Here is a 16,472-nt window from a genome sequence, read left to right as displayed (position 1 = left end):
TTGAGACATATTTGTACCTGCTTTTGAGGAAAGGGCCTCTTCTGCTTGGGTTACAGTTGAGACTTGGGTAAGCCTTGAGATATATAACCCATTACCTTTTCATGTTTGTTCCAAATGTAACTATGTGGAATAACCTGAGGTCATTCTAAATCTGTTTTCTTAAAATTTTCTCAGACATACACAGTGTTACAAATCAAATCTTAGTGTTAAGCTTGTCACTGAGTCTTTGGGTTTCTACAAGGAGGAAGGAAATGTGCTACACTGTAGGAAACCAAACAAACAAAGAAGGCTTGACACATCTGTTATCTAGGAAGAGGGTGAAACGTGTAAAGAAATAATACAATGCCCTTAACATTGCAGTGTTAACAATTGAGCCTTGGTACTAATGGAACTATGTAAAGTAGGCAATATGGAGGTTCAAAACCAGTAGAGGATATTGGGTCAGGACCTACTCTAAGAAAAAGATTTCTACAGAAAGAAAATTTGGCATGGGCTGACTGAGCAGTAGCCAGTATTCTGGAAAAATTCAAACCTAATCCCAGAGGCAAGAGAATACACTTAATAGCTTGGGGAAGTTTAAATAATTCCATAGGCCTAGACCATTTGGGAAATTATGAGGGGCATTGAGACATCAAGGCAGATGCTGGCAGTCAAACCAGACACTCAACTTTTATCCAATGGTGCTCCCAAGAGCAGTCATTATATAAAAGACAATTTTGTTAACTGTAGTTTCAAAAGGAAAAGAAAAATCTAGACGTCAGGAGGCCAACCTAAAACCCTTGCAAATATACAGCCCACACTCTCAGTTAAAGAGTGGGCTGAGATTAATATCAGGAACTCCATTGTCCTATTGATGGGAGAGTGAGGAAAAAGGCATGAGGAATCAATCTGGCTGGCTCACACCCACACTTTCATCCAAATTGCCACCTAGCCAGCACTATGACTGCAGGCCACCTTCTAGCCATTCACTGACAATTTGGTTACATAACTAAACATTGGAGCATATATTAGGGCTCCTCAGAACCTACAGGTGAGCAGTGGTGTATAGAGTCCATGACCCCTCATGTCTTCCCCAATGCTCTGGAATAGGATCTGAAAGAAGATGATTCTAGGAGACATACTATGTTTAACTAGAAGACCCAGAACACAATTTAAATTGAGCTTCACTCAGGTCTATATAGGAATTTTACAAACTCTCGATCTAAAATTGCTGTCTTACAATGTAGAAAAGCATTTCATATGACAGAGATGCGAACAACCGGTTGCTCCAGGTGCCTTCCTCTGGTTCCAGAGGAATTCATATTTACATATGGCAGGTTTCTGAGTGTAGGAATTACACACATGTTCAGAGGAGATATCAGAGAGGACGAGGGAGACAACTCTAAATGTGTGGGTTGGGCTCCTGTTTCCAGATGCACACAGATACTAACTCCACAAAGAAACCTGCTGTCTCTCCTCAGGGTGAGCAGAATCATGAAGAATTACCCTTGATTTCTCAGCTTCCTGGCAATGGGCAATTCAATGTCACCAAAATGACAATGGAGGGTATTCAGAAGCACATAGAGGGCTGGCTGTGGTCTCTAGAACTTTATGGATAAACATGCAGATAGGTCAAGAACATGTTTCACTGGATCAGACTGCCTGGGTTTGAAACTGAGGCCTATCACACAGGGTCCATGGCTCTGAATAAATTGTACTCCCTTTTCTCATGTCTGAAGTAACTTTACCTCCTTTAAAGAGCAGAACCCTGCTAGAAATCTCTGCTGAAATTCTGGACTGACCTCTTTCATGAATTCAGGTCTAAAGAGTTGCTAGAGCTGGGGGGAGGGGGTGCTGGCTCAGGCTTGCAGTGAGAGCACATGTGCTCCCTCTCTGAGGATGGACCCCGTGACGTGTATATAGCAGTACATTCTTAGATAAAATTACATTATTCAGTTCACATTGACTTCAGCCAAGAAACCCAGGTGTCACGCATAGATGTACAGTGAAATCAGAAAATGCCTGTGGAGGGAAAACAGCATCTCTCACCTCGCTCCTACGACAAGTTCTTTCTGTCCTGGGTCAAATGTTAACCTCGAGAAATCCACAGCATTCTCGGCTCTGAACTCCCGTAACCAGGGGCCAATTTCTAAACATGAAACAAAAAAGAAACAAATAAAAAAAGGTAAAAACAAAAAAATGAAACAAAACCTAAAGTATGACCTGCCTCCAGGATGGCAGAGAGGCCAGGTCCTGAAGCAGACAGTGCAATGAAGACTTGGAGGTTCCCTGGTGCCATCATGAGAGGCCCCTTGAGCCTTGTGTCAGGACATCACATAATTCATACATTAACCTGTAAAACACAGAGGGCGGCCACCCAATAAAGAACAACGCAGACGGCGAGGCTTGGCTGTGATTTACAAGCCAGATGTGTGATTTCCTTTGGCTGCAGATAAGCATTCACAGGACCCATCCAGAATGCGAACAACCATTTCTTGTGAGACCCCAGGGCTTGAGGCTTACATACTCCCTAAGCCCATAGGGCTTAGAATCAAGGACAAAGCATGGGTATCTTTGCCTTTCCAAATAAGTATTTCCATACTGGATCGTTTTGATTTCTATTTTGGCCATGCCATTAGAATTGTTAAACGCATTTAGTCCTTTATAGATGAGAAATGTGCAGTTACTCCTAGCACTCATTTGCAGTATTTCTAAGGGAAATCAGGAAACAACCACTCGAAAGATACATGTGCTTTTTTTAAAAAACAAGCACCGTTAACTCGTCTTAGAAGGCCTCCAGCCTAGCATCTTATGATTCTGAGTTTGGCTTCCTCTCGAGTTGCCCAGGCACTGTGGCACAGAGGGTGGAGAAAGGGAGATTCACGGTGATTTCACTAAATGTCACTAGGTGACATTCCTCAGGTAGAGGACATGGTGATTGGGCTCTCCAGAGAAGATCAGGTAGAGAAGAGAAACCCCTGAGGAAAAAGGGAGTTACCCATTTTTGTCTGGACACAGGGTCTCATTGTGATAAAATGAGAGCTCTAAGAGCAATGTACGACTCCTTTGAACCATGCCTCTTTCCTGGCACTGAGGAAGCATGCAGTGCATTGCTTGCCAATTTCAGGATACCTTCTCCTCTTCCTTGGCAACCAACCATATAATCAGATGCTCGTTTTCTTTGATTTAGTGTTTGAATAATATCATACTGACTAAATGGGCATATGCCAACTGTCAAACCAATGCATTATCAGTTGAAAGAAAGGCAATAACATATTTCAACAGACACTGAAGATAAAAACAGATCTACTATGGAAAATTTGTCACATAACACATGAAGCAGAGGTAGCCTTGTGGGTGGATAGTAAAATATCTTCATTATCAGTTACTGGGAAATTGATATTGATTGAAAGGTATTTTGGTCTAAGATTATAGAAATCTTGTTTTTGAAAATTTAATGTAAATGCTACCCTGGTTTCTTTTTGGTATTTTGCACACATTTTTCCATGTTTACCACAAATTGATTAAAACAACTATTCATTTAAAACTATGTAAATACAAGATAGCAGTACTATAAAACTTTATTAGCAAATGATCCTTCGAAGAACTTATAATACGCTTAGGGCAATAGTGCTAATATCTCTATAAACATAAATATAGTTTATAAGTGTTTATAGGGCTGTAGGAATTTTACAACTACAGAACGAAGAGGCTACTGGGCCCAATGGAAGGAATGAGTCATCCAAAATCATAGGGCAGATGTCATGGAGGAACAGGCATGGGAGAAATATGGAGACCACAGTATTCCACTGTCCTGATCTCATGTAGTGATGCTTTCTCCAATAAGGAGACCACATTTTTTAAAAAATACATTTGGTTTTGTTTTAATGATTTTTATTTACTTTTTATTTTATATGCATTGGTATTTTATTTACATGTAGGTTTGTATGAGGATGCTGGGTTGCCTGGAACTGGAGTTACTGGCAGTTGTGAGTCTCTGTGCAGGTGTTGGAAATTGAACCCAAGTCCTATGAAAGAGCATCCAGTGCTCTTAACTGCTGAGCCATCTTTCCAGACCATCATCTAACCATGTTTATTCTAACATGAAGACCATGTTTTCACTCTAGCCTTACTTCATCTACCCACACCTTCTCCAACATAATGACCATGGTTCCTCTCTCTCTCTCTCTCTCTCTCTCTCTCTCTCTCTCTCTCTCTCTCTCTCTCTCTCCTCCCCCCCCCCCTTTTTGCCTGTCTGTCATATGATGCCCATTGAGTAAGGTCTGAATTTAAAGACTAAGGATGAGTGAGTCCATTCAAGAGTCAGTGAATGAAGCAGGAAGAATCCAGAAAAAAAGAAAGTAATAGCAGCTTAAGAAACACTGGACTGGAAATCATACTTACACAAAAGCTATGGGGAAACTCACATTCAGTTTGGACTTGATAACAGATGTAACAAGAAAACTTTTACAAGTTTTCAAGTGAGCACATAACTTACTGAATCAAAGATCCTGAAAATAGACACAGGACACTGACAGAGAGGGTGCTGTGGAAAGTATAGAGAGGGAGAATAAGGCACTAGATATTAAAACACTAAATACCAAAGACTTTAGGTGGCAGGCATGAAAAGAGAAATGAAATGCAAGAGGTGTGTGAGGGTCTCTTTACCCAGACTGATCATTAGAGTGAGACCAAAGTGGAAAAATTAAAGAAACATTTTCAGGTTAAACCAAGGAGTCAATGTTCAGGGGGCATGACTTGACTTACTGACAGATCATAGATCAGCAACCATGAGAAAATCTCCCACTAAAGCTGACAGGTAGAAGGCAGATTGCAGAGATGTTTTCATAATCACCCAGACCAGAAGAGCTGACATGATACGTAAGTTCCAAAGCATCAGCACTCAGATAGAAACCCACAATGCCCTGATATAGTCTTGCAGGCTGAAGAGAGTGTATCACTTCATCCACAGTAAGTTCCAGGCTTGAGAGCTGAGGACTCAGTTCCTCTTCCAAATACAAGAGGGGATAAAAAAAAAAATCACAAAGTCAAGGCTGACCTTGCTGCTGCTGCTTGGTGATATACAAGCCAAGTAAATACATGAAAACTTATTACAAATATCAGAAAACCATCAGCTAGCTTCTTTGCCACGCATCCATCAATTAAAAGTGGATCAAAGACCGATAGTAATGAGATCAAGAGAGTCACTTCAGGTTGAGTTTCTAGTCTGAGGCAAACAAAGACAACAACAAAACAATGATGCTTCTGAAAACACCCTCAAGACACATCAAGAAGCTGAGGAAAGAAAGAAAATGAGTTAACAATCTATCAGTCAATGCTTTATTTCATTAATCGAAGCTCAAATATACTCTTCATGCCCACCCCGCCCCCCCAAAAAAACAAACTGTCTCCTTTTCAGGCAACACCCACTTAAAATGGACCAAACAGTACCATTTCTTCATTATGACTGTCCATTGCACTCTCATCCATCTTGGTCTGCCCCAACTTTGTACACCATATACCCTTATTTCTCTGCAACAAAGCCCTGCATGAGAAACCACAGCCTCTGTGTGTTCCCTGCAGGCCAGAGTCATAAGGCACTATCCCCCCCTGAAGACCAGGGCCCTGAATTCCCCCACAATCTCCTCTCTTTACATTTCCTTATTCCCTTCCTAAGTCAGTCCTTTTCCCTTTAATGTCTCTTGTATAACTAAGTAACTCCCAGCCAACATATACAACTCTATCTAGTGTTCTCAGTTTAAGAAATACTTTAGAGCTTATTTGGTTGTGCTAATTTGCTATTAACAGCACATCAACTAATTGGATAATGATCTCCAACATGTGGCATGCTTAAGAAATAACAAGATTGGGTTTATGTGCATTAAGACAAAATCTATAAGGAACATATAATGCAAACATTTGAGCAATTATTTCAGACAAAAAGGTAAAACTTCCCAACTCAGTTTGAGGTTGTAATTATCACAATAATCTACATAGTATGGCTGACTCAATAGCATTATATGAGATAGGATGGCTGACTCAATAGCATTATAAGAGGAATCTCAGAGATCAACTGAAAACACACCTTAAATTGAAGAAATGTATATGGTATCAGCAATCAGAAATATGTGTGTACATACAAACACATATAAAAACATACATATATACATGTACACAAAAATACCTATGGTCACATAAATATACAAATATATACATTTACATACATATGCATGTGCTATGAGACACAGGACATATCTAATTAGGCCTATCTAATAAACATAAGAATGACCCAGCAATCCAGGCATCATAAATTATACAATTTACTTTTGTGATAACAGATGTCAATAACAGCAACAAGTCATTATCAATATTGACATCAAAGATTCATAAAATGAAGAGAAACAGAGTATCTAGGCAAATTTAAGTCAATGTGGGTCAAGAGAGGAGACTCTAGAGCCTGGGCAGTGGGTAGAAAACAAGCTTTGCAGTTGGCCAAGAGAGACAAAGAAGAAAGTAGAGAGAGAAACAGCCCAGAGCACTCCTTCCTCCTCTGATACTGCTGGAAGATTTATATGACAAAAGGGAACTTGAATAAAATGGCTAAGGAGGCCATTGTAGGAAGGGAAGTGACACAAAATCTACAAATTCAAACTGAATACCTCCTGTATCATTTGTGACACTGGAGGAACACCCTGGAAAACCTAAGCTTAATACAAATATAAATACTGACACATGTCCTCTAATGATTATCTACCAAAGTCAGGCATGTTAATTTGTGTGCCTCATGGTGACATAAGCTCAAGGGTGATATTTTGTCAATATTTTACCAAAAGTGTACAATTTCTGCTTTTAAAAGAAATGTTGCTTGGACTTTCAAGAAAACTATTTTTAGCAACATGAATTAATAAATTTTGTCAAAAGTAATTGGGGGGCTTTAAACTGCATGCTGAATAGTCATGCAAGTCAGTACCCCTTCATTACACATGAGGGAAAAATAGGAAAAAAAATAAGTTATCTCAAACAAGCAAAAGGCATTCTAGGTAATGATGCCCTAAGCTGAGAAACTTTTGAAATCTGAAAATGTGGCCACAAAGGGGGATCTTTGTGCTGAGGAGCAGCTCTTGATCCAAACATGACAGTGAATCCAGGCTAGGTGGGCGACAGCCTGCAGCACGAACTCTAAGCAGCCCAACCTCGATTGATTTGTCAAAATGGATAAGGGTGGATAAGGACTGGCACGTGGCAGTTCCAATTTCCTCCCTCACTCTTTCACTCTTCAGTCTATTGTGGGGACAGAGAAAATGTTTCAAAAAAAATCTATACAAATTTGAAATTCAGGCTGGAATTAGAATCACAATGAATGCTCAGTGAGGACAGGGGATAATAGGAAAATCTTCCCTAAGCCACAGAAAGAAAGCGACACGCATCAGATGAAGATGTTGTAGCATAAAGCTCAACCTACTATGTGTATGTCTCCTGAAGTTACTTGCCTGACTCTCTGCCATTGAAGCTCTGCATAGAGAATATGTAATAGGACAACCAGCTCCAAACTAACTAATGCAAAACCTCTGCAGGACGGTTGGTTCTAGGTCCTATTAGCAAAGCTCATGACTCTGAATCTCCATATTTCTCTCACTGCTGCTTCATCATAGATGTGAAAATTGAGGCATGATGAGAGAAGTCATGCTTAGATCAAAAACCAATGACACATAAACTCAACTAGTCATGCAGCTCTATGATGAAATCTAACAGACATCAAAATGCAGCAGCACATTTCCAAAGCAGGGAAAGGAAAGACAGCAACCTCTTCATTTCAAGAGGACATTTGGTCCTATTGATGCATAGTTAAGCAAAATCAATCCCCGCTTGGTTTTCAACTGCAGACTAGGCAATAGTGAATCGCAACCTCAGGAAGCTGGGCTCACAAAGCTGGGCTTCTTCAGCTTGCACACAGCAGCCACTGCTTTTCCTATTGCTAATATTAATAATGATCTGAATGCTAATTAGGATCTGAAGGGGAGCACTTTCAGAGCTGGGAAGAAGGCTCATGCATGTCTGACACCCTGAGTTCTTCTGATGCCCAGAAGCCACATAGAAACTCCTACACATCAGGCACACATTTATAATGTTGGTACTCCTACAGAAAAGTAGGAGGTAGAGGCAAAGAATCTTCGGAAGATTTGAGGCCAGGTTTCCTTGCCTACTCAGTGATAAACAACAAGGGACATTTTTGTCACACAATGTGGAACACAAAGATTGGTACCCAATGTTGTTCTCTGACCTCTATGTTAATGCTATGATGTACTCTCTCTCTCTCTCTCTCTCTCTCTCTCTCTCTCTCTCTCTCTCTCTCTCTCTCTCTTTCTCTCTCTCTCTCTCTCTCTCTCTCTCTCTCTCTCTCTCTCTCTCTCTCTCTCTCTCTCTCCCTCTCACACACACACACACACACACACACACACAGCATTTACCATGCCCATTCTCCAGGTTTTACAATCCAAATGTTTTGTCAGTATTAAGGATGAAAATGCCTACCATGTACAGATCTGCTTTATTGAGATGTGGAAAGTTGTGCTAGAAGACAGGATTGAATAAGTTGAGCTCAGTAGCTACAGATCTATGCAGTTAACCCTGAGTTCCTGATGTGTAAGTCTAGCACATGGGCGATAAGTGAACCAGACACTTTGCTGAAAGTGTAAGAACTGGCTCTTGGCTATTGTTGGCACACCAGAAAACAGACTGCAGGGTTGGGAACACAGAACATTTTGGAAAGTCTTTTGCTCACTTTTCCTAAGGTATAAAATAGCAATCTTACCTCAAGGATAGTTAATACCCTTTAAAGTTGGCAAGGCTCTTTCTTTTGTGAAGTTCGTTTGCAGATTCAGTGCATTACATAACTTGCCCTATCGACATAATCTAGGCTAAGACTATGATTAAAAACCAAGGGAGTGAAATGTTTTAAGCCCATAACAAGAATAGGACAGCAGGTCTGTGCTGGTTTGCTTTATTATAACCTGCTGGCTAAATGTTACCCTTTCTCTTATAGTTCACATTTCTAGACAAAATCCCATGTCATATGCCAAAGTCAAGTTCCCTTTGAGCAGGAATCAGTGTTACACAACAAGAATCACCCCTAAAAATTGACTCACAAGGACTTCAACCCCCAAAGCTCATGGATGTGTCTATCTTGAAGAAAGTCAGAACAAAATATTTCATCGGGGACCAGCCATTCCTCACTTAATCAGCTGAGAAGGATCACTACCTTCTGAAACCACTATTAATCCGAGATTCTCTTCATTTTTTATAATTTCTCTTACCCTAATGACAAATACTTAAAATACCTTAGGAGCTAAACGTTAACAATGGACGAGTTTCAGGTAACTAGTGGCCCAGGTACTTCTAAGTTCTACGTGGTTCGCTCAGACACACCTGTCAAGAGTTAATACTACAAAGTTCTCAGGAAGATGCTTCATGGAACATCTTGTGAATAGCCTTGCCTTTTCTTCTTATAATTGTTTAGACGTTTGTAATTTTCAATTTTACTAAATCACTCGAAGCAATTTCCTTAAGATATGGATCAACTTGGCAGGCCGCTGGTTTTAATTGCTGGTAACTCTCACAAGAAGCAATGTATGGCCAACATGTTAGAAAACAGTAGTGGGAATACAAATACAAAGTGAGACCTTGAAATTCTAGGCTAGGATTAGCCTGAAACCACCAGCCATCCCTGATACAGCTAGTGCCCAGACTGTCTGTCTTAAATTTGTGAGTCTGTCCTGCAGAAGAGTCTTCATTTTGCATTGTGACCCATAACATATGACTGTAAGCTATAAAATCTAATTGCAAAATCTTAATGTTGTGCCAGGGGACATTAAAAAGTAATTTCCTTTAGATTTATGACTTTAGAATTACAAACGCTGCTAATATGACTAGAATCAGAAAAATGTGCACTTTCTATTGAATGTGTACTATCTTCCTCTGCCACCTCTCCCTTCCCACCCTCATGCTAGGAGTAGCCAGAAAGGCTGCCATGTGAGCCACAATAACTTCAAGTCTGACTAGGACTAAGAGTGTCAATCAGCTCTAAGTAATATCAGGGATTGCAGAGAAGTGTTTGAAGGCTCCTTAGTTCACATCATCAACTGAGATTCACATTGCCACACTCACAACCAACTTCAGCTTTAAAAACTCCCCTTGCTTAAGCCATGATGCTCCCCTTCTGCCCCATCCACAATCCTTCTGTTCAGGTTTTTTCTTTCGCTTGTTACCTGGAAATCACACTCCAATGTAATATACCGCTTCTGCAGAATTCAGAAGCAAGCTATGAGAACTCAAGAGACACACCACATTACTAAAAGAAGTCTCCCTGCTTGGAGAAATGTCTAATAAGTCCCAAGGTGGCCTCTTTGAGTAGTAGAGTTCCAGGTATATACTAGATCTAGAAGGGAACATGTTTTCTAAGACAGGCCCACATTTTTCCCAGAACTTATCATTATGACAATCTGCAAAAACAATTGTGGGAATTCCAGTTATTCATTTATGTGGTCATGAATATTTATTAAGTCCCTGCTATATAAAAGAGACTACTGTAGTTACTGACTAGGAAACAAAGTCACATTTATAATTTAGCTTCAAAAGAATAGATGCATACACAAGAAATGTAAGCTGAAGAAGATATTAATGGGTCCCATGAGGACAAGTGAAGGTAATAAGTGCTTTCCTGATGTCTGTCCAACAAAAATATTATACATGCCATTTGGAACTTTTTAGTGGCCACATAATAAGGCTAATAACTAGGTAAATTAATTCTAGACTTTAACTCAATTTACTTAGAATATTTTGATGTTACCCAAATAAATCTCGATGTGCTATTTTTATTGCTTATCTAGAATGTATTTGAAGTTCAATGAGTATATTCTTTGGGGGCAGAGAGAGCATGCTTGTACAGGGATGTTAAATGTGTAGGCATACACATGTGTGAGGGTGCTGTGAATACATGAGGCCAGCCTTGGTTTCTAAGGAGCTATACATGGTGGTTTTTGAGGCATGCTCTTACCAGGAACTGGAATATTCTGATTAGTCTAGGCTTGCTGGTAGGCAAGCACCAACAATCAGTTCTCTTTATCTCTACAGCACTGGAATTAAAGTGTATGCACCCATGCCCAGCTTTTCCTATGAGTTCGAGAATCAACCCTCATGTCTGCACACCAAGGACTGCATACACAGCATTCTTCCTACACACTCCCAGTGTGTTTCTCATACTTCACCTCTTCAGTTAGAGTGGCCACATCTCAAACTCCAACCCTGTATATATCTAGTGTCTTCCAGGTGGCACAATGACCATTAAAGATTGCAAAAGCAAACTTCCTGGATAACCCAGAGGAATCTTGATCTATGATTTCAAAATAGATGAACTAGACATTTTCTGAACCAACTACCATTGAGGCCAGTAAGATTGAATTAGTGGCTTATCACAATCAAAACTTCCCCCATTCATCACACACATTGTTGAAACAAGTGGTCCTTTGAATTATGCCAAGTTTGTCCAGAAGCTCATGAGCAGATCTTCATACCTTGGGGTGAATCAATCAAGTTAAAAGTTGGTTCTTAACATGCTAATTCACAGGTCAAAGGTATTTAGACAAAATGCACTAAAGAAGAAACTAAATTTTAACTGAGTCCTTGAAATGTCCCCCTGTCTGGTTTTACTGTTTTTCCCTTAATTGACCTGCGAACATTAATCTATGTTGTATAATTTACATTATCCAATGTAAACATGGTTGCCTTTGGCTATGTTGTCTCAGTATGATCTCTGGATGCGCTAGAGAGATATGAACATAGATATTCCAGACAGATGATCCAGGCCCAGCAGATAGTCCTTCAATGAAAACCAGATATGAAAGCAAAAGTAAGTAATTGACATTTTGCAAACACTTTATTAACTATGACTTTGGGGAGAGCAGAGTTCTATGTGTACCAAACAGTCTATAGCATCTCCTGGACTTTGTCAGATGCATTTGTGCTGCTTAGTGTTATCAACTTGACACAAACTACAGAACCTCTGAAAGATACTACCGTTAGTACAATTCCTCATTCAGGCTATCCTGTGTGTCTGTCTGTGGGACATTTTCTTGATTAGCAATGGATGTGAAAGAGCACAGCCCACAGGGACAATGCCACCTCTAGACAAATGGCTCTTAGTGGGTATGACAGGTAGCAGAATATGAAGCTAGAAGCAAGCTAGTAAGCACCATCCTCCATTTGTCCCCGGCTACTGCTTTAGTTCCTGAACTGACATCCCTCATTGGTAGACTGGGACTGAGATGTGTAAAAAAACAATAAGCCCTTTCTTCTACCTGTTGGTAGTGGTCATGGTGTTTATCTCATCCACAGAAAGCAAACAAGGATGGTACCTTTTATCACTGATAATTTTAATCAACATACTATCAATTTAGGAAAACATGTTTGAAAAAGTAACAGTTTTCATAGTACTGCTTTCTTGTTGATTATCAAATGTGGAAGTCTTGGAATTTCCTATAAGTCATCTATTCTTTTTATGATAATCACTGTATATAAGAAAACTGCATATGTTTTTCTGTACGGTATTCAAATACTATTAGTTGGTTTAAATGAGTCGGGAATATATACAAATTACTGACTTAGGTGATTATTTAAATTAAATATTTAATAATTTAATGTTTACAATTAATTATTTAATTAAATTATTTAAATTAAAAAGAGATTCAAGTTCTCTTTACTAGTATCACAATGCACATTATCATGCTAAGGGAAATAAGCCAGATGCAGACAATTATTACATGCTCAATTAGTTACTTTTATGTCCCTCTGATAAAATGCCATGATTGTGGAATCTTATAGAAGGAAGAGTTCATTTAGGCTTATGGTTAAAGAATGATAAGTGTCCATCATTATCACAGGGAAACATTAGGCATGGCAGGAGAAACAGAGGCTGGAGCAGCCAGCTAAGAACTCACATCATGAAGCCATGCGCACAAAGCAAGAACACCAATGAGAAATTCCAGCCTTTAAAATCTCAAAGGCAATATCCATTGACACAGATGACTGTTCAAATAGGTGAGCCCATGAGAGACATTTTCTCTCAAACCACCATATGTGTTTTCTTTCACACAAAGGAACTAAGTTTAAGTGTAGAAGGAAACTGTGTGATGTGGTAAGATGTTTAAAGGGGGGGAAAGAGGGGGAGTGACAAAAGCAACACATAGAGGTGCAAATGTTCAGTGTCACAGACTTTCTTTCATGTGGAGATGCTACACAGATTACAGATATATATGTTAGATGGATAGGTAGATAGGTAGATAGGTAGATAGGTAGATAGGTAGATAGATAGATAGATAGATAGATAGATAGATAGATAGATAGATAGATAGATAGGTAGATAGATAATAGATACATTGATAGATGGTATATACATGATAGATAGTGATATAGAATAGATGATATACATAGATAATAGACAAACAATAGATGATAGATTGATAAATTACAGATAGATAGTGAGATAGATAATAAATTCATTAATAGATAATACATTGATAGATATGTGATAGAATAGATGATAGATATAGATAATAGGCAAATAAGAGATAATAGATTGATAGATGACAGATAGATACATTGTAGATAGAAAGATGATAGATGTAAACATGTATCTATATCTGCATAGATATATGCATACTCATATACATGTATACATAAACAGACAGACATAGAAACAGTAAGAGACATAACTCAGAGATTAAGCACGCATACTACTCTAGCAGAGAATCTGAGCTTGGTATCACAAAACACATCAGGAGTTTCACAACCACATGCAACCCTATCTCCAAAAGATCCAACACCCTCTTCTGGTTTCTATAGGCACATACACTTGTGTGCAGATACTCTCCCCAAACACACGCATATACATATAATTTTTAAAATCTTTATAAGGTCTTAAAAAGAAGGAGTTGGAGTAAGGGATGAGTACAAGTGAAGACCAATGTTATGTGTGTATAAAGAGGTCACAGTGAAACCTTTTATGCCGAATATTTAAAAAAATAGAGAAAAATAAATAAAATTAAACATATAAACCTTTAGGGGCTAGTCCATAGATTTATGAGACCTCCTGTCTCTTGAGACCCAAGGCAACCACCTTCTTTCTAGGAGGTGACAGGTTTATGACTGCAAAACAGGGCAATGCCATCCATCACATACTTAGTAACATTCATTGTTATGTCCCTTCATACGAGTTATAGAACTCCCCCTTTTAGGAATGGAATAAGACAGATTCGATACTTATTTTTTCTTCAGACACTTGCATAAAAAAAGGTAAATCACCAACAGTATACAATAATTAACTCATACTTCATTCTAATACCCATTATTCTACTGAGTAAGCACCGCTAATATTCAGGAAAGAAAGCTAGACTGCAGTCTGGAACAGATAAATCTTTCAAGGGAGTTGAAAATGAGCACAGTTACATCCATTGCCATGTGTGCCCCAATTCATTATGAAAGCCACACAGAGAGAAGAAATCACATTCCTGGACTCGGTTGGCCCCATGAACCCCCCCCCCCAACATATGGACTTACTCAAATGCAGCCAATCCCCAGCTGTCAAGCTGTACTCTCTGCTTACGCTGGCTTTCTTTGTTCTCAGAATACAGGCAGCACCATGGTCTGCTGTTCAGTGGCTCTCACGGCTACTTTTCACTGTTCTCCCATCCTACCCCCAAAAGACCACCATAAAAGTGATGGGATGAAGCACTCTACTATTGTGACTGTCAATCACTGCCAGATGCTATGTGATAATGTTTAGGTATCTGGTGATCTGGACACTTTCTACATCTGTGGTGATACCTAGTTGTGTGAGTTTCAGCAAGCTCTTATTTGTATCCATTACTAAGACATTTGAATAGACATGTCCAGTGTTTGTTTGTTTGTTTATGTCTCTTGCTAAAAAGACATATCAATTATTCTTATCTGTAATATCTCTGTAATACACACACACACACACACACGCGTGTGTGTGTGTGTGTGTGTGTGTGTGTGTGTGTATGTGTGTTCAAAAAATTTTAAAGCATCTGGGATGTTTAGCTTGGGGATATTGCTATTAAGAAAGCTGGGAACAAGACATGGATATTATGGGACTATAAATAACAGTATAATATTTTGTACACATACACACAATGATCTTGCATGATATATAGGTCTGTATGTTTGGGATGTTTGGGCTTTTTTGAGACAAGATAAAATAGAAAATGTTTTAGGCTTTGCATGTTAAAGTCTTCTTCTAATGTATTATAAACATAGCCATGACAGTCTATGGACATAATTGTGTCCCAATGAAATTATAAGTAATCACTACAGATTAATTTAGAAAGAGCCTGGATCGCCAGCCCTATCTACGTTATCACATACCATATGGCAACCACTGGCAGTGGGGACTGCAGAATGCCTTATGCCAACAGATTTATAGAATTTTTCCTCTCTTCTATCAGAAACGAGAGCCATGGACAGAATCATTACCCTATCATTACCCAGAATCATTTCATAAAACCAACAAAAAAAAGTCACTGCTCATTCTCAGCAGTGACATACAAAATCATTTGAAACCTCAGCTAATTGCATTGTTCCATTTCGTCTGAGAGAAGAGACCAAGCTGTCTGGGGCTCCTAGCACAGCCTACTGGTTACTGTTATCTATAGTCCCAAAAGAGGCATGCCTTGTTCCCAGCTTGCTTGGTAGCAGCAGCCTCAAGCTAAACACCCCAGATGCTTTAAAAAGAAAATCTTTCTGAACATGAAACGTAAAGCTGATATTTACAGCTTCAGAAGACTTATTTCCAGTAGAGGTGGACTTCTGCCCTAGCTTAGCATCCCCAAGAGAGCTCTCTGCCTGCCCCACTCCCTCAAATCATTGAGTACCACAAAGAGGTCCACAAAGAGATGTGGAGAGGAAATGAAATTGTGCTTCTGCCCTACTCTTTAGGTTTATTTTGGCGAATCTGTGCTTGTTTTCATTTCCAGGTACCAACCTGACACGATCCATAAGCCTGGCTGTATAACAACCACTCCTCTGTCTCAGCAGAGCACACAGCCATCAGAAAGACAAACTAGAAGCCTTATTTATGGCATGGCCGAGCTCCTTAGGGTGCTGTGAATTCTATGTCACAGTCTCATTCCAAAGCTCCTGTTTAGTTCTTGACACGCTCACATACTTATGTCTTGACCCATCCCAGAGGACTTCAGGGGCTTCACAGCTCAGAGCTTCTTTGTAACTGTATTTATCATGGTCACTGCCCCATCCCACTAACGTTTGCTCAGTAGACCAGGCCCCACCAGACACCATGGCTAGACATCAGTTCAACCTTTTATACAGTCAATACTTGACATCACTCTAGAAACTAGAGACAGCACAGGAAAATAAACAGAGACTACTGCTGCCCTCACAGCCTGAGACACCCAAGGAGAGAG

General features: G+C 39.5%; 1 protein-coding gene across 5 annotated transcripts in view; it reads right to left on the bottom strand.

The window, feature by feature from the left end:
- Positions 1 to 16,472, bottom strand: part of Sema5a (sema domain, seven thrombospondin repeats (type 1 and type 1-like), transmembrane domain (TM) and short cytoplasmic domain, (semaphorin) 5A) — a 451,529-nt gene that overhangs the window by 233,995 nt on the left and 201,062 nt on the right. For all 5 annotated transcript variants that reach the window (NM_009154.2, XM_011245340.2, XM_030248431.1 and 2 more), the window contains one exon: positions 2,029 to 2,128. In NM_009154.2, the coding sequence (NP_033180.2) occupies positions 2,029 to 2,128 (100 nt within the window). The remainder of the gene's footprint in view (positions 1 to 2,028; positions 2,129 to 16,472) is intronic.

Source organism: Mus musculus, chromosome 15, assembly GCF_000001635.26.
Source record: "Mus musculus strain C57BL/6J chromosome 15, GRCm38.p6 C57BL/6J".
Classification (NCBI taxonomy): domain Eukaryota; kingdom Metazoa; phylum Chordata; class Mammalia; order Rodentia; family Muridae; genus Mus; species Mus musculus.
The sequence above is the reverse complement of the archived record's forward strand: the minus strand, read 5'-3'. Positions and strand labels throughout refer to the sequence as shown.